The sequence below is a fragment of the Vidua chalybeata genome, chromosome 3, assembly GCF_026979565.1.
Source record: "Vidua chalybeata isolate OUT-0048 chromosome 3, bVidCha1 merged haplotype, whole genome shotgun sequence".
Taxonomy (NCBI): Eukaryota; Metazoa; Chordata; class Aves; order Passeriformes; family Viduidae; genus Vidua; species Vidua chalybeata.
This window is the reverse complement of record NC_071532.1, coordinates 109,939,416-109,958,207: the sequence shown is the minus strand read 5'-3', so window position 1 is coordinate 109,958,207 and position 18,792 is coordinate 109,939,416. Positions and strand designations below refer to the sequence as shown.

At 46.4% G+C, this 18,792-nt stretch overlaps 1 protein-coding gene across 1 annotated transcript; it reads right to left on the bottom strand.

The window, feature by feature from the left end:
• Positions 1–1,031: 1,031 nt before the first annotated feature.
• EFHC1 (EF-hand domain containing 1) lies at positions 1,032–17,882 on the bottom strand. The gene is made up of 11 exons (XM_053939648.1): positions 17,688–17,882; positions 12,520–12,741; positions 10,574–10,861; positions 8,718–8,867; positions 7,470–7,662; positions 7,018–7,238; positions 6,171–6,311; positions 4,794–5,007; positions 4,301–4,448; positions 3,298–3,499; positions 1,032–1,179 (listed from the first exon to the last, which is right to left on the bottom strand). The coding sequence occupies exons 1-11, from the start codon at positions 17,820–17,822 to the stop codon at positions 1,054–1,056; spliced, it is 2,040 nt and encodes a 679-aa protein (XP_053795623.1). The 5' UTR covers positions 17,823–17,882; the 3' UTR covers positions 1,032–1,053.
• Between the last annotated feature and the right edge of the window lie 910 nt (positions 17,883–18,792).

The following is an 18,792-nucleotide window of genomic DNA, read 5'->3' as shown; positions in this document are numbered from 1 at the left end:
TGGGTCTCTTGAAATCTGAAGTGGACCAGAGATCCCTGGAATGATCCTTGGTCAGGGTGAGCAGCAGCACAGAACAGGCCCAGAAGGAAAGAGCAGTGACCTTTCCAAACAAGGGGAGACAGGAGGGAGCTGTCACATGGAGACTCTCAGCTGTCTGAGGGGAAGTGGGAATCCATGGCACAAAAGCTGATTTAAAGCAGCATTTTGTTCCAAAGAGCTTTGTTCTCTGCATGTATGACAGCTGCCTTTTCTTTGTGCTCCATGGCAACACCTGGCAGGTGTCACTTGAGGTGAGAAGGCTCCTGTCACGTTACCTTCACAGGGAGATGAGTAACGGAGCACAAGTATCAACTCTATTGCCATGCCAACTGCCCATGTTCCCTTTTCCTTGGAGACCTGTCTGGTGAGATGACAGGTGGATAAGGTGGGTTTAGATGGGATCTCAGTCCTAAAACAATTCTTCCAACTTCTTGTTATGAAATGCAGAGCTGCTGTCAGCAGATTTCTGTTCAGACCCCTGTTACCTCCAGATAACTAAACTCACCACCATCACCCTATTTTGAGTACACCCAGAATCACAATTTGTGGGTTTCCCCCTCGCCCTTATTTTAATCCTTAGCTATTCCAGCCATTCTATTTAAAACAGACTTTTTGACACGTTTATAGCAACTGCAGTTTTATTGCCATTTTAATAACAAACTGGCAGTCTTCACTACTTGAAGGTGAAAAGCCCATCTGAGAGAAACATGGAGTGGTTTTCACTCCAGGCTCGAGACCTTTAGCTCTCTAAAGTACTGCACTAAAAGGTTGAGAAAACAACAGAACAACCTGACTTTGGTTCTCAGAATTATTTTTTCTCTCCTATGAGTTTCATTTCAATATCCAGCAGTTGTGTGGTTGAGTTTGGGGGTAGCTGGTAGCTAAAAGGGCAGGGAGAGATTAGGAAGGAAAAAAATTTAACATGAGGGTGGAATCAGCTGGGTCTGTAAAAGGGGGAGGGAGAGAGTGAAGCAAGGGGGAAAACCAGAACATCCTTTTTGAAGTACAATATATTCAAGTCAGCTGAGAATTCAACTGCTGACACTGTCCTTCAGCTTCTGGGAAGAGATCAGTAGGGAAGGCTCGAAGGAAGTCACGGTAGTTTACCTTGTCTTCATCACAGGAACAGTAGTCAATCAGCTGTGGGGACAAAACACACAGCAAACACCATAAAGAGTTGGAAAAAGCTCTTGGAAAATTTGGGTTGTTTTTTAGGGGAAAGTGCCCAGAGTTCTCCTTGTGGGACAGAGCAGGAGATGTTAATTCCCCCATGTGTCCCCATTCTGGTAGTCCTGAATCACAGGTAAACTTGGAATCATAGAACCATTAAGGATTGAAAAGACCTACGAGATCATTGCGTCCAACCTTTAGATCATCAAGTCCAATCAATTAAGGATTGAACTTGATGATCTAAAGGTTGGACTTGATGATCTAAAGGTTCAAGTCCAACCTTGAATGCCTATAGATGACACTAATCTATGCAAGGAGAAGAGTTAAAGTGTTTGAGTTCAATCCTGATTTCCTTCCGGGCCTCCCCAGAGTGGCAAGAGAGCCACAAAAATACAGAGCATGGCCACAGACTGAGATGGGCCACAGGAAATCTTGCACACATCCCTGCCAAAAGTGGAGTGGGGGCAGTGTATGTGAACAGTTCCCTGGTGTCACTTTGGTGTGTGCACATGGCATAAAGGGGAGACACAGATAATTGAGCTTGGTGACAGCCCCACTAATGAGCCGGTTCTGGTGTTTGTGCCTGACCCTGCATTGTGTTACAGAGCCACAGCCTTTGTGTGCTTCAGGGGAAGAAAGAAGGCTTTTGTTTCTTTAATTGCATAACTAATCTCCTTCTGACACCCAGCGAGATGGAGAAGGTCTAATATCACAATTCCTTGAAAGGATTCTTCTTCCCCTTGTCGCCTGGAGACAGATTCTCTGGGGTTTGCTTTTGTGACTGACAGCTGTGCTCCTCTCCAGGCAGTGAACTCTCTGCCATATGTTTAATTTATAGCCCTGCCACACTTCCCAGGGCTCTGGGAACACTGGGATTAAGATTTCAGGGGAGGAGATGGATGTTTTTAGTGCACAGGTCCTAGACTGGGGTTCAAACGTGGAAGTTTAGCTTCAATTGTCACAGGTTCTCCACATAATTTTAGGAATGTTACTTCTCTCCCACTCTCAGAGCGGAGCAGGGATTGTCACCACACTGTAAATTCCTTAGGGCAGGGTGAGCTCTGATGAACTCTGGTACAGCAAAGCCCTGTATGCTTGTCAGGCCTTAATTCATCCTACATTCAGAGACACAAATCCCCTGCCCATGCACCTTTCTAACCATGGCTGTGATGCTCACAGTTGACTGCTTTAGAAAAGTTTTTATTTTAGCAGGGGAAGTAACTCCCTCTGGTTTCTAGATTTCTCTAAAGTCTGACCCTCCTTTATTGGCCACTAATCTACTGCCTATCACATGATGCTGAGGAAACATCCTTGCCAGTCATATTCCTCCTCCATCCTCACTGCAGGAATTTTTCCCTCAATTTCCCTCACATTATTTGCTTTGCAGACTGTGATCTCCATGTGCTGTTTGCTGCTCATAGTGCCCAGTAAGTGTTAACCAGGGCCTTATGATTCTAAAATAATAATAATAATAATAATAATAATAATAATAATAATAATAATAATAATAATAATAATAATAATAATAATAAATATTATTATGATTATTATTATTATTATTATTATTATTGTTAAATTATTATAATTTTTAAATACTTAGTTCTTAGACCTTCAGTTTAGTTGCTGTTGAATCCAGAATGTCTCTAAGCTTTCCTAAGGTGCATTCCTTGAAGACCTCAGTGTCACCTCTACTCAATCCCAGCTGTGCTTAAGCCATCACAGACACTCCAAGCTCTGCAGGACCTCTGTCATGATTCCTGATCTCTATCATTGATACATGACCTCTTCTACTCATCCAAGACCTGAACCAGCAGGATTTTCACACATTACAGTGCAGTCAAACATGGGAGGCAACCTGGATAACATTTTTTTCCATTTTCCTTAGAGGACAGCAATTATTATCTCCTCTAAGACGCAGGCTCAGTCCAACAGCTCAGGAGTTTTTCTAAACTGGGACTCTCTTGCCCTTTTCTTGAATTTGTTCCCCTTTGAAGGCTAGAGCAGCTGGTTAGGGTTGTTTTTTAGAAGAGATCTTTTGGAAGAGCCATAGGAGGGGAATTCCACATGCACAGCACCCCTTCCATCTACCTTTTTAAGAAGAATGGTGCTGGTTGGCACGTTGAACCTGTCACAAACAGTTAAAAATCTTGCTTTATCCAGGAAGCCAGAGCCCTCCTTGTCAAAATGATGAAATGCCTCATGAAACTGCCTGGTGTTGAAGGGCTCTTGGAGTTTCAGTTCTTTCTGAACCTCCACAATTAAATCATCCAGGTCCTTCTTGGGGAAGCCACTGCAGAAGAAAATAATAATAGGGTTTCATGTAAGAACTCATTTTTGCAGCCTTGCTGTGACACTTGAGTAAAAAAAGAGCACTTCCCTGTGTGCTCCACAGTGTCAGAAACTGTGGGAAACTTGAGTTTCAACCAGAGCCATGATATAACTGCCTCCAAACCATGTTCTGAGATAACAGAGTTGTTACTAGGTCACACAAACTGGGTCCAGACAAATAAAAGGAGGATGTGGTCTAGGCTCTGATGGGCTGATAAGCAAAGAAGGAATAAATGCCCTAAAAAAGACTCCCCCCACCACCTGTTGAGCCTGCAACCATCAAGCAGCTCAATTTGGCAGCATCTGTTACAGGGAACTGATGCCTCTTGGGAAAAGATGTGTCCACCATCCTTGGAAGTGTTTAAATGTTGCTTGGAGCAACCTGGGATAGTAGAAGGTGTCCCTGCCCATGGCAGGGGTTGGACTGAGCTGATCTTTAAGGTCCTTCCAACCTGAGCCATTTTGTGGTTCTGTGATTTTGGCTGGAAGTCCAAACACTTCTTGAACTCAGGCTTGGTGCTGTGACCACTTTTCTGTCTCTGCTGCTGAGCCAGAGCTGTCCCAAGAGGTTTTGGGGCTGGCAGCAGCCACAACATTTTACTGTACACAACTCACACCCTCTGAATGTGCCCAAACACAGCCTCTTGGAGCATCAGAACCACCAGCAGAGCAGGAGGCTGGAGCCCAGGGAGGCTGCTGAAAATGCCTGTAGCTGTCAGCCTTAGTCTTATTTAGCCCCACCACCCCACTCTTTGTAGCCTACCTGCTGGCAGTCTCCACTACCACCTTCCGTGGGAGGAAATGATCCCTTATGGATTGCACTGTTGCTTCAGGGAAACTCTCTGCATTTCTCTCCAAGTAATTAAGCACATATTCATCAGCATCAGTGATAATAAACCTGTGGCCAAACACTAGGGAAGAAACATTAAAGAAGTAGTGTTACCTGTGGTTTAGCATGGGTTAAAGTAATTTCATCATTAAGGAGGAGCAGGATTCCTCTCCTGTGGCTGGGCTCAGCTTTGAGCCAGCTCTGCTACTTGTTTCACTTCTTGAAGTAAGAATAATTTCACTGACTGAAAGGCTCAAACATTGACAGTAACAAAGTTGTATCAATGTACACCAGTTGCTGATCTGGAAATTCAAATGTGACGAGACCCAGAAGCAGCAGATCTTTCAAGTGAAGGAAGAGATATGCACTCTCCGTGCAATAAATGACATACCAGAGCAGAGTATTATAAATCCAGGCTGGATTTTACCTTCAATTGTAGAACCGATGGTGAAGTCGGAGGGCTCATAGTATATGGGATTCTCTGGGGTAGACCCTGGCTTGGTAACTTTGGTTCTTTTTAAGTATTTGCCTCCAAGGATGCCAGAGTTTCTGACTGGGGGTTCATAGATACCGATTGTGTCATCGGAGAGGAAATAAGAGAGGATGAAACGACGATTTTTGTCCTCAGGCACTGGTGATTCCTAGAGGAAAAGTAGCAGGTTTGGAACAGAGCATTGGAACCAGCTTTTCCTTGCCTGGCATGCTTAGGAGTACCTAGTAACCCACTCATAAGCATCCAGAGCTTTTTTTACAGCTGACTAAACAAAGCACTTGATGTGCTGACATAGCATAACAAAGCACTAGACAGCACTTAGGATCTGAATTTCAAAGGTTACTTGCTTTATTTAAGCCACTGAATCAGAATCTGGGTTGAAGTTACCAAGTATATTCAGTGTTTCCACAGCCTGAGTAATCCAAGAGACATCCTTTCTCTATCCTATATAGAATGATTCATCCCAGAGAGGCTGTAAAATTCAGTTTTAAATTACATTTTTTCATTATGCTGAGTGCCTGAGAGAGGCTGGTGCTGTTTTAGCCCTTAGTCACAGGAAGTCACTCCCCTGACACACCAGTGAATTTACTTGCTTAGCTTAAAGCTAAGTGGATCTTAACTCCTCAGCTGTGACCTTTAGGGAACTCCTGCACAATAGGGAAAAGAAACCAGCCCTTATCCACCCTGAGTGTTTGGAGAGGGCAGGCACAAGGCAGCACAGGAAATGCCAATGCTGGATGTGCCAGAGGCTCCTTGCATAAACCCGCTGTAGAGCTGGCACAAAGGCCAGGGCCTGGGTGCTGTTGTGCATGGAAAACACCATTCTCATGGATTTTCCAGCTTCTACACTGGCATTGGCTGCTCTGCTAGGACAGCTCCTTGCTGGCTGCTGCATCCAGGACTAGCCAGGAGAAGGACAGGGACTGGAGCCAGCAGCAGACACATCAAGCACTGGCTGGTGGCAGTGGTGGCAGGCAGGCAGAGGCACAGTGCCCAGTGCAGGCTGCTTCAGCCAGGGCCATCTGTCATGTAGCAGTGGCAGAGAGAGTTTTCCCATAAATGGCTGTGGGTTTGTAGCAGGTCTGATTTGTACTTTCTGGCCTTATTATTATTATTTTTTTCTAGTTTTGTGAGCTGCCAATTGTCACAGCAAGCACACAATAACCCCATGGCATCCCCCGCAGGGACATTCGTGTTGGCTCAGGGAGCTCTCTTTTCCCACTGGCACAAAGGAGAGTTTGCCAACAGCCTTGTCTGGGCAGGCTGCTCCTCCCATCCTCCTGGCACTATTCCACCAAGGAAAACACTTACAAGGGCCACCTGGTACCGCAGGACCTTGAGATTATTCTCCAGCATCTTAATGATATCTTTCCGTGGAGGCTTTGGAAACAGACTAAGGCAGTTCTGGAGAGAGTCTTCAGGGATGCCAAAACCATTATAGGGAGGAATTACCTGCATCCAGAGGAGATATCAACCATAAACAGCTGCAACTAAAAACAAGATAAAGTTTACAAGACTTAGCAAAGCCCATCAGATATGGAAGGAAATATTCTGCCACCAGGTAGCAAGAGCTGTGACATCCTGCCCAGTAGAGATGGTTGACACCAGCCTGGCCATGTGCTGTATTTAATGAAAATATAAGAGAATTAAGCAAATCTGAAACTCAGAAAGCCATGTAATTTCTCTGATTTAAGAGGTTATGACTATATAAAAGAACCATAGAATGGTTTGGGTTGAAAAGGACCTTAAAATCATTTAGTTCCAACTAAACCTTCCCGTGCACAGGAACTCAGCCATCAAATGGTTACACTGGTAACATAATCCCCATCATGCCTGTGGTCTAAGCCACAGCTCCAAACAATTTCTGGGCTGAGTCTGGGAGGTAACAAGGGCTGTGACCATCCCCAGTAGGCAGTTTGGACTTGGCAACACTGTTTTGAAGAGTGAGGGAGAGTTCAGTAGTGTGAGTGCAGCCAGGCTTTCATTTTTATATCAATTATGACCATTCTTGCCTTGTCATTTTCAAGTTACTTGATTTTTTTCTTTAAGCTGAACTTGTTTTCTACAGGTTCTTACTAAGCTGAACCTCTACTTTACTATAAGAGCTCACACCAACTGCTTCCTTTCCTCCCTTCTTTTGAGAAATTGTGTGCAGTACCTGTGGAACTTTTTCAAGTGGTTTCTTATTTACATCTACTGGCTGGAAGTCTGTGATGCCATATTTTTCACGATAGAAGTCCTGGGTGAACTTGTCACAATCATAGATCAAGAAGGTGCGTCCAAGGAGGGTGACAGTTTTGCCAATAGCAAAATCTTTGGGTGAGTACCACTCTTGTACCTCATGGTCAGTGATCTCCAGCACACAGCTTGGGAAGTTCTCTAAGGACAAGGGAGAGGAAGGAAAAATAAATTAATCAGGGAGATGTTAACATTTCCTAGTGAAAATGGATATAAAAGCAAGGTGTAAAAATAACTACAGGGAGATGCTGGCACTGCTGTCCTGCCACTGTTTCCCAAAAGATAAAGAATTTAGTGACCATTTGAAGAATTTTTTTTTTACCATGAAATAATGACACCTTAGCACAGATGGATGTGCCAATCTAAACTTACTGTTCTTGTCCACAAAGATTTTGGGCAAGCGCTGGCGCCTCATCAGTACTGGGAATGGGTCTCTCCCATCATTTCTCTTGTGGACTTCCCGAACCTCCACTGTGTCATCTGCCAAGAAGTAATGGATGATACAGGGATGGTGATCACCAAAGGCACAGTTGGTATCATCCCATATGGCATAGAAGCGAAGCACCTGGGGTGGAGGGAAAAAAAGCAGACAAACATGGATCAGAATCATCTTTTGGTGCCGTAGAAATCAAACTCATCACACTGAGATGCTCAAGAATTCCCCAAGGTTCAGCTCCTGAAGAGAGAGGAGAGGCACAGGGAGAATTTAGTCAGAATAAGGGGCATTTGTGTTTTTCTGAAATTATCTGCTCTGGCACCTGGCATCAATATTCTGGGGGAGGAGAGGAGTGGATGCAGCAAGACCATTCCTGATAGAACTGCATCTGGCTGCTAAATTCCAGAGGCAGGTGGCTTATCTCATCCCAACAGAAAGCAAGAGAGTAATGGATGATATTGAGCACAGGCTCTGCAATCCAAAGAGGAGCTGTTTAGAAGGCACAAAGCCCAGAAAAAAGCATAAAAGGTTTTGTTTCTCACTAAAGCCAAGAAAGGAGCAAATCTGGAGTCTGTTCAGCAGACTGAGACAATTTAGAATGAATGAGATTGCACACACTCACAAGACCTGGGTTTCAATAGCACATATTCACCGTAAACACAGAATCTTTTAGGTTGAAAGATCATTGAGCTCAATCTCTGACTGACCCCCACTCTGTCACCCTACCCAGAGCACTGAATGCCATTTCTAGTCACTTCTTGAACACCTCCAGGAATGGGGACTCCACCACCTCCCTGGGCAGCCTGTTTCAATGTCTAATCACCCCTTCTGTGAAGAAATTCTTCCTAATTCAACCTAAACCACCCCTTGCACAACTTGAGGCCATCTCCAATCCTCTCTCTGGGTGCCTGGGAGATGATACTGATCCCCACCTGGCTGTCCTCTCCTGTCAGGGAGTTGTGCAGAGCCAGAAGGTCCCCCCTGAGCCTCCTTTTCTCCAGGCTGAGTTGCTTTCCCAGCTCCCTCAGCCACTCCTGGTGCTCTAGCCCCTCCCCTGCATGCATTCCAGACCCTCAACATCTTTCCTAAGGTGAAGGACCCAGACCAGGATCAGGACTGGAGGTGCCTCACCAGTGTGATGTGGCTAATTATACAATAATTGGGATAATCCCCAGCTCTCTCACCTTTGTGTCATAGGTCAAAAACTGCCTGAAGGGGTCGGGACCTGTGGGCACGATGCGTTTTTGCACAGGCGTCCGACGCTGTTCTGTGTAAGGATCCGAAACCAGCTCCTCTGGAGGATTCACTATAATTCCTTGGCTCTCCAGGAACACCTAGGAAGGTCATCTGAGGTGTTAGTGCTGCCAGGAGTTCTGAAGGTAAGAGGTGACTAGAGGTTACAGGAGGGCTGGGATGAGTGAGGTCAGAATTCTGCAATTCACAGAGAATTCTACAGCAACAGCAAAATACAACAGATAACAAATACATTTGTTTAAGCTGCTTCTTATCTTTGCTTACCCTGTAATTAATCAGAGCAGTTCTGTCCTGAACATCCTAACTCAGATTTCACTTGAGCACAGTTTTCCTTGGCCTTAGGGCTTTAAATGGAAGATAACTGTCAGTTGGTCTCTTTTATGAAAATGGAAAAGAATAAATTGCTGTATAAACACAGATGTAGTTAGCCTGAATTTGCAATAATTTAGGCCTGTGTCAGATAGAAGAAGCTAGTGTCACCCACATTAAGCACATCAAGACCCTTCAGGCACGAGGATATGTGTCAATGGCAGCTTCATTCCGTCTTTCAGGAGTACTTTTCCCACAGAAAGAGTGCATTTTGCTTGTTTATAAAGGGATTTTTTGCTTACCTTGGACCATGAACAAAATCCAGGGTGTTACTCATGGACTTGCATCAGTCACCCAAAACAATCTCTGAAGTCAAGGGACTTGTTCCCTTTTTTGCTTTGGGAAGTGGTCCATGAAAATATTCAGCCCAGGAAGCACCTATGCAAACATCTCCCACAGGAATATGAGATCCCCCTGGAGACTCACAAGGCAAGTTCACACTTTCAGGCTCATTATTTCCTGGTCTGGAAGATGTCAGTAAATGATAATACACTATTGGCCTTGAGATGTAGACCCACATAGCTCATTTCATGTTTTCCATCAATATTAACATGAGGACCAGCTCTTTATTTGATGTGGACTGACTTGAACAGTCACCCAGTTCCAGCAGAGCTGGCTCCACAGCCATATTTATACCAATATATTATACATGCTTGGGAATATTCCTGGGCACTGAGGCCAACTGACAAGGAAAAGCCTGGACCTAAACTCTCCCAGCCTCCAGGACAGGTTGACTGCACGTTCACCTTTTGGGAATGGCCCCTGGAGCAGTCTAGCTCCTGGTCTGGAAGAATAGTAGCTGACCTGGGCTGAGATTTTACTGGGGACAAACTAGCAGGATACCAGTGTACTGGTAATTTTTATTTCTTATTATTGGATCATTATTATCTCATTTACTGGTACAGAACTAGCCAGAAATAGAAAAGCAGGCAATGAGTAAGCTCTCTTAGAAAGGTCAGGTTGTACCATGGATCATGGCTTGGCTGTGGATGTGTGCAGAGTTACTGCTTGTATTCCTTTCAACTGTTCCTAACAGAGAAATATTAAATCAGAAAAGAGTTGGGATCACTAATTTCCCTCTCATGTATGCACAATGTTTCATCTGGACTCCAAGCAGTTCAACTGGCCAGACAGGAATTTAGAATTTGTATTGTAAAGAGAAGTCCTGAGGACAAAAGATGGACTCCCAGCAGTCCTGGGGCAAAAACCCCGAGCACCTTACTTGCCCTCAGCAGATGTCATACCCTGAAGTCCCCTTTGGCCTGAAAAAAGAAATCTACACAAAAAGCACAATAAGAGACTGTGAGTACCCGTATGACAAAAGCTACAGCTGCAAACTGCTGCTAATTACTCTAACAGGTAATTAAAAGCCTGCAGCTCCCAGGAGTCTTTCTGTCAGTGCTCTCCTACCACACACCTTGGTGAAGGAGTCGCAGTTGACCAGGCGGTAGGTCCGGCCGTATATGGTGAGGTCGATGCCCAGGTTTAGATCCTTCCAGTGGTAATAATCCCCGCGCTCATTCTTGGGCACCCGGTGGCGTCTCATGAGTTTGCCTTGCAGCAGACCCGAGTTCTTCACCTTGGGCTCGATGATACACATGCTGTCATCTTCCAGGTAGTAGTAGAGGCCCACCTGGCGGATCCGGTAATGCTCCTCTGCAGAGATAGCAACTTCCTCCATGAAGTAGGCGTCGAACTTCAATACCTGCCCAAGGCACAATACAGCAAAGGGAGAGAGAAAGAAACAGTTTGAACACTGTGATTAGTCTTACCAAGGCCAATGATTTATTTATAATTTGCTTTAGTGGTGTAAAATTACTGGATTAGATTCTAAAAATCTTCAAAGACGGCTGTGGCCTAATCTGTGAGTGACAGTAGAAGCACCAGAAGTGCTTTTATTAAGATGTGTCTTTTGCAAATTTGGTGTGCCTGAGACAAGGGTAAAAATACAGTCTTTTCCCTACTTCTTGATCACCTGCTGTTTCACCTATTGCCAGATGCTTGGCTGCTGACAGTAATCTACTTTACTGACACACACAGCTCTTTATTTTTCAGCTTTACAGTCCTGATTTAGAGAAGTTATCCACAGATTAAGTAAAGAGTTCAACCACATCTGAGGATTTTAAAATCTGGAAGGGGTCATAATTTTAAGGCCAGTCTGGAGTGGCTCTGAGCAACCTGGGATAGTGGAAGGTATCCCTACCCATGGCAGAGAGGCTGCAACAAGATGATCTTTAAGGTCCTTTCCATGATCTGAAGTCTCATCTATTCAGCACTGACAGCAAAAACTGATTTGTGCTGGGGAAACAAGGAAACTAATCAGCCAGGCTCTCTGTTTGGCAAAAGTAGGAGGAATATTCCCTCCAAGATCATTCAATGCCCCTAAGATGGTGCAGGTGGCCAATCAGGCCTTGCATACCCAGCCTACATCAGCCCAGAGGCCTGGATAATTAAGAGATGATAAAGCCAGCAAGTTCCTCTCAGTCAGCAAAGTGGCCCACAAGGGATTGTGACATCCCCAGCAGCACTGTGGCTCCTGCTGCTCCTGTGGCTTGAAGGAAGGGGCAGAGAAGGATCTGACAGATTAAGCAGCAACATTTACATTGCTCTGAAGGAACAGCCTCAGCAATTAACAGAGCACATCTGTTCCCCAGCCTGTGTCACAGCCAGGCTGAGGGCTGGCTGGCTGCAGACTGCTCTGCCAGGGCTGGCAGTGTGCGGAGCCTGCACGTGCTGAGCTCCCGAGCCCTGCAGCTCCCACTGCAGCAGCTGCTCCATCCATGGCTGCGGGTTGCAGCTTGGGCCATTGGCACACTGAGAACCAAGGGTCAGCTCAGGACTGCTCCAAGCAGACACAGAGACAGCACCCAGTCTGATATGATGACCAAGATGTTACAGGGGAAGCACTAAATGGAGCAGTTCCAGTTGTGACACGCTGTGGTGACCAACACAAGCAGGAATAGATAGACCACAGTCAAACAGGCTACCAGGGTTCCCACTGCAGACTGACTTTTCCAGTTAAAGCTCAGTTACAACCTCAGTATAGTTTTGGAAACACAGAACCCTAGGCTGTGGCTTACAGAGCAATACTTTTAAGCTGGAGCTTTCCAGAGCTAATCAAACCTCTTTTCCAACATCTGCTGGAAATGCTCAAGTGTAACTTGCAGGGAATGTCTTACATTGTTTAGGTATTATAATCCTCCTCCCGAGCAAAGAAAGTCTCTTTCAGTCTGGGATTCAGCTGTCTCTGACTAAGGGCTCTGGCATCTGAAAACTGCTGTATGCAGTCCCGTGAACCCTGGAGCTGACTGTTTGTGTCTCCGAATTTGGCCAGTGATATTCCTGGAATCAGCTTCTTTATACCTTTTTGTCATAAGTCACGAATGCTGGAGTGAAGCGGGAAGGTGCAGGCCTCTTGACTTGCCCATAGGTCAGTGTGGCTCCCTTGGTGCATAAATCATCTAATTCATCTTGAGAGAGCTGATTTGCAAAGAGTGTGTCCCCACCAACCCCCTCTCTTGGCAGCCGGGAAAAGGCATATCCATTTTTGAAGTCCAGTGTCTGGGACCGATGAAAAGATGTTTTCTGTTGGAAGGAAATCCAGCTATCAAAATACTGCATGAATTTAGCAGATATAGCTACTGGAAGCACAAAAAAAAAACCAGCAAGAGAGTGCAATATGAAGAATGTCTCACCCCACACACATCCCCAGCATTTTATTATAATCTACTGCAGCAGTTATTTAAACTCAGATTTTGTACTTAGGCCAAAAAAAAAAAAAAAAACCAACAGTGGAAAAAACAGTCAGTGGTGGACGTACAAAGCACAAGAGTGAACTCAGATCCTTGCACTACCACAGGCTATGGAAGAACTTAAATCACTGAATTTCCTGACTGCCACCATAGTTAGTGCCTAGAACAGTGTGTCAGCACTTTATCTGCCCTGGTATTTATCTCACCAGCTCTTTGTCCCCTACCCTATTTGTCAGCAGTACAGAGCACCATGGGACCTCACTCAGTTACTGCCTTATGGTGCTCCCTTCACTGTTGTGCACCCTCTGTGTATTCCACCGTTATTTATTTTCTTAACCCTCCCCTGGCATGATACAGGATTTTCTTTGCTGGGTTAAATCAAGGCATGTCATGCTCACAGAACTGCAAATATGAAATGTACAAAAGCACATTAGTTGTTTCATCACCTCTCTACATAGTCATAGACTCATAGTACAGCCTGGGTTGGAAGGGACATAAAAGCTCATCCAGTTCCACCCTCTGCCACGGGCAGGGACACCTTCCACTATCCCAGGTTGCTCCAAGCCCCATCCAACCTGGCCTTGGACACTGGCAGGGATGAAGCAGCCACGGTTTCTCTGGGCAACCTGTGCCAGGCCTCACCACCCTCTTTGTAAAAAAACTTCTTCTTTGTATCTAATCTAAATTAAGCCTCTTTGAGTTTAAAACCATCATTTCTTGTCCTACTGCTATAGGCCCTGCTAAAAAGTTTGTCCCATCTTTCATGGAGCCCCTTTAGGCCCTGGAAGGGGCCCTCAGGTCTCCCTGGATCCTTCTCTTCTCCAGGTGAACACTCCCAGCTCTCCCAGCCTGGCCCCAGAGCAGAGGGGCTCCAGCCCTTGGAACATCTCTGTGGCCTCCTTTGGACTCTCTCCAGCAGCTCCATCTCCTATTTATGCTGAGGACACCAGATCTGGAGGCAGCTCTGTGGGTGGGGAGTCTCACCTGAGCAGGGCAGAGGGGCAGAATTGCCCCCTCCCCTGCTGCCCAGAGGGGGAATCAGCCCAGCACATGGTGGGGGCTTCTGGCTCCCAGCCTCTCATCCATCAGCAGCTCCAAGTCCTTCTCCCAGGGCTGCATTCAAGCAGAGCTGTGCACAGGACCTGCTCTCTGTCAGCCAGTCTTGTTCTTCACTGCTGAAGAGCAGGGTCAGACCTGAGTGACACCAAACTGCTGCACTTGCTGCACACTCCACCACACGTGCTACCTCACCTGCACTCCAAGAGCCTGCCTGGTCCCACTGGGCTTTCAACACTTAAAGCTCCAGAGAAAGCAGGGGAAATTATGAGTCCCTGATAATAAAACCTCTTGAGTTTTGCCAAGTAAAACAGAGTTGTAAGCATTTCCAGTGCTGAAAGAACAAGCTCCAGCTCCTTTTCCAGCCCCAGGCTTGCAGTCAGTCTGACTTCAGACATGCAAACTGCTTCTTCTCCATCCCCTTCCTCGCGCCTCATGGTTAAGCCTCTAATCTTATTTATACCTTCAGGCCCCACTTGAATTCCACATAATTCCCTGTTTTCTCTTGAAACTCCTACTATAGATCTTGCAATGGAGAGAGCAGTGATGAAAACAGGTGAAAACAGGATTTGTCTGAAGACATTTTAGCAGAACATCTTATAAACCGCCACAGAATTACCACTTCCTTCTGTTAAATAAATACCAAGGGAAAGCTGTGGGAAAAATATTCAAGGAAAACCAGGAAGTTTGTCTTTAATTTGAGCAATATCAGCGTTTGTTAGAAGTGTGCAGGCTTGTAAGAGCCCACATTTGCCTAAAGAAAGCACCTCATTGGTTCATAAAGCTCCTGAGTGGATAAGCTCTCCCAAAGTGAACCTGTATGCCAGATAACATCTTCCAGGATCAGGTAACTAATGAAAGTTTAAAAGGGAAAACCCAGAATGTAAACTCCTAATCTCAGTTGCTGCCAGTGTTTATCTGAAGAAATTCCATTGAATTAAGTCCTTCTTTTTGCCAAGTCTGTAACACTTCACACAAACACCATTCCCTCTCCCAGTGTCTGTTTCCCTGTCCTGTGAGCACTAAGCAGTAACACCACTTTACTTGAACACAGAGGTTTCCTTCAGAACTTCTCAGCATTCACTAGGAAAACAAGTGTTGTGATGCCACTTTTATGGACTGGAAAAACTGCAGATTTCCAAGATGTTATAAATTATTTAAAGGAAATATTATCTGATAATAATTTTGAGACAACCTTTATTGCTGGATGGTTATTTGTTATGAGTAATTTACTCTATTTACTATTGGAGGACTCAGTTGTTACTGGTTTTAGGACAAGTTGGATGGGCTTGGAGCACTCTGGTTTGTGGAAGGTGTCCCTGCCCATGGCAGAGGGTTGGAACAAGATGATCTTTAAGGTCCCTCCCAACCCAAACCATTCCATAATTCTGTGACAATGGATTTTCATATACAAAGCTGAATGCAGCCAGGAACATTTTCTGTTAAAGATGCTCTCCAGGAAGGCTGTAAATTCCTGGTAAGCCCAAACCAGGTATGAAACAAACCCTTTTTGGTTTCCTGGGGGGATTCTTTTAGCATATCAAAGAAATAAATGGAAGCATCAGTTCTCTGTGGCACCGCTTCCTCAAGAGAACATTGGGAGGATTTGGGGTTGTCAGGTCCTTAGGGCCTGGACCATTGGATAGGGAAAAGGAGAGGTTGCTTCCTCATTTAGGTATCAGGTGCAGAGGATGAGGATGAGACTGCTTCTTCCAGGGAACCTGGGAACAGCTGAGAGTGTGTCATTTCCTGGGGATGATCCTGGAAGCAGTGATAACACCAGTTCTGTGGTGGGATACCAGTTCTCTCATCAGGTTATCAGGTTCCAGACCTGCACTGTCAAGGATTCAGTTCTCCAGGCAACACCAGGAGAGCAGTTTTGGAAGTATCAGAGCTTTGGAGGAAAGGGGTATCAGGAAGATGTTGATTGCCAATGAGACTGGTGACATCAAGGTGTACCTATGACAAATTATGTCCAGGAAATTATATTGGGAAGATTTGGGGGATTAATTCATGTGGGGGAATGCTCAAGGTTTGATTAATATTGGTTTTCCTGGATATATCCATCTGAGGAGGTATCAGGTGAATTTAAGGAACTTGGTTCAGGACAGTATCAGTGCAGAGGACTTTGCTTTGGGAAAACTCAGATGGTTCAGAGAAACAGCAGCTTTTCCTGAGGGAATCAGATTTCAGGACTGTAAAGTGAGTTTGGGGATTTCCCCTTGGGTATCTTATGAACTGTGGGGGAATTATTGGATGGATTCAAGGGAACTGAATATCCAAAGGAGTGAGTTTGCAGACAGCAGTTCTGCAGTTATGGAAAAAAGCTTTTGGAATTTCACATGAGGGTCACAAATGAGGGGGAGGAGGGGTGTGTGTTTCTCTCCCTAAAGCTATTGGGACAAATTCAGGGTTATAAGATGGGTACATGATGCAATGGATGCCTTGGGGAGAAGATTAAATGTACCAAGTCCCCTTGAAGGTTAGTTCCGGGATACTTGGTCCCTTGGGAATAGATTGCAATGTTCAGTAACAGTGGAAGAATTATGGGAGTACCAGGTCTGCTGTGGGTGGGATCAGGACATACCAGGTGAGTACAGAGCTTTCAGATCCCCAAGAAGTGAGTCCAGCAGGTATTTGGTGGCTTTGTGAAGCACTAAGTCCCTGGGAGAGAGTCAAGTGGATATTAAATCTGCTGGGGAGCATCAAATGAGTTTACAGAGCATCAGGTTCTTTGGGGGTGCTTTGTGGGTCATGTCCAGGGTCTGGTGAGTTTGAGGTTCCCAGGACATGGGTTCAAAGGACATCAAGTTATCTGGGGGATATTTGGTGAATACAGGATGTGCCAGGCCTCTTGAGGGAATTACAGGGTGATCTGAGGGAACATCAGGTTCCCTTGGTTCAGGGGGTTAAATGTTCCCTGAAAAAAATGTCTCCCCCTATATTCTGCTCTTGTGAAACCCTGCCTGCAGTGCTGCATCCAGGTCGGGAGCCCAAAACACAAGAAATGCAGGGATCTGTTGGAGCCAGAGGAAACCATGGAGATGCTCTGGGGGTTGGAGCCCCTCTGCTCTGGAGCCAGGCTGGGAGAGCTGGGGGTGTTCACCTGGAGAGGAGAAAGATCCAGGGACACCTTAGAACCCCTTTTGGTGCCTAAAGGAACTCCAGGAGAGCTGGAGAGGGACTTGGGACAAGGCCTGGAGGGACAGAACGAGGGGCAATGGCTTCCCACTGCCAGAGGGCAGGATAGATGGGATATTGGGAAGAAATTGTTCCCTGTGAGGGTGGCAAGTCCCTGGCACAGGTGTCCAGAAAAGCTGTGGCTGCCCCTGGATCACTGGATCACTGGAAGTGTCCAAGGCCAGGTTGGAATGGGCTTGGAGCAGCCTGGGATAGTGGAAGGTGTCCCTGCGCATGGCAGGGGGTGGAATGGGATGGTCTTTACGGTCTTCTAACCCAAACCATTCTATGATTCTATGAATATTGTTGAGTTTAGGGTTCCCAAGACTCCTGTGGATTTAGAGCAAAGTCTGAGGGAGTACCAGATTCCCAGACAGCATCTCCAGGGGATACCAGGTACCACCTGAAGCAGGTGTGGGGAGGTGCAGAGGCCCCTTCTCGAGGTCACCACTCAGGGAGCACCCATCAACCAGCCCACCTTGATCCGGGGGGCCTCCCGAGTGAAGGGGGTACAGCGGGGGTACAGTGGGCGGGCGCGCTCACCGTGGGGTCCTTGATGGCGCAGCCGGGGAGGAAGGGCAGCCCCGGCCCGGGCCCGATCGGGGGCCCTGTCCCTGTCCCCGGCCGTATCCCCGGCCCCGGCCCCGGCCCCGGCTCCGGCTCCAGCCCCGAGCTCATGGCGGCGGCGGCGGCGGCGCTCCGGGCCCGGCCTGGCCGACGCGTCTCCACGGCAACCGCCCGCGCTCCGTGCGCATGCGCGGGACCCTTCGCGCGTCTCTCCGTATCTCTTTGCGCCTGCGCAGTGAGTGCCAAGGGCGCGCAGTCGCCGTGGCAACGGGGAGGGCTCTGAGGGGCAGAACCGCCCCCCCCACCGCTGTGAGGGGAGTTCGGCCCCGCAGCGTGGAGAAAAAGGCGTGGAAAGTGTTAATTCTGTTTTATTAGGGATTTTCCCCTCACAGCCCCTCATAGTCCAGTCGTATCCGCGTCACAGACTTTCATATCCCACTCAGAGCCCCCTCATATCCCCCTCGTGGCCCCTCATAATCCCCTCACATTAAAACATCTTGGCCTCCCAAACGGGTGGTGGCACCTAGATTGTTACTTTCTGGGGAGTTTTCCCTGCCCTGTGTAGTGCCCAGGGTGACGACCAGCTCTGAAGGTACAAATCCATACCTGGAATGATTGAAATATTTTAACAGAAGTGATTGTGCTGGTTTATGATGTATATATACATGTATAAAAATGTATATAGTTGTGAAATAGTGTAATTTTCATATGTAGCACTGATATAATTCCTCTCTTTCAAACATGATTTTTATCTCTGGAGGAAGAGGCTAAAAGAAGCATCAAGGATACCATCAAGGAAAAGGTGGCTGTGCAAAAGTCACTCCCAAATGCAAGAGAGAAAACAGCTAAATCCATCACCATGGAAAACAGAAGTTATTTATTGCCTATAGAAGCTGTGGATTCCCCAAAAGACATGGATTCCCCATCCCCAGAAGCGTTCAGGGCCAGGTTGGACAGGATTTGAGAGAAACCTGGTCTAATGGAAGGTGTCCCTGCCCATGGCAAGAGGGTTGGAACGAGATGATCCTGAATGTCCCTTCCAACCCAAACCTTCTAGGATTCCATGAAAAAGAAGTTTTTT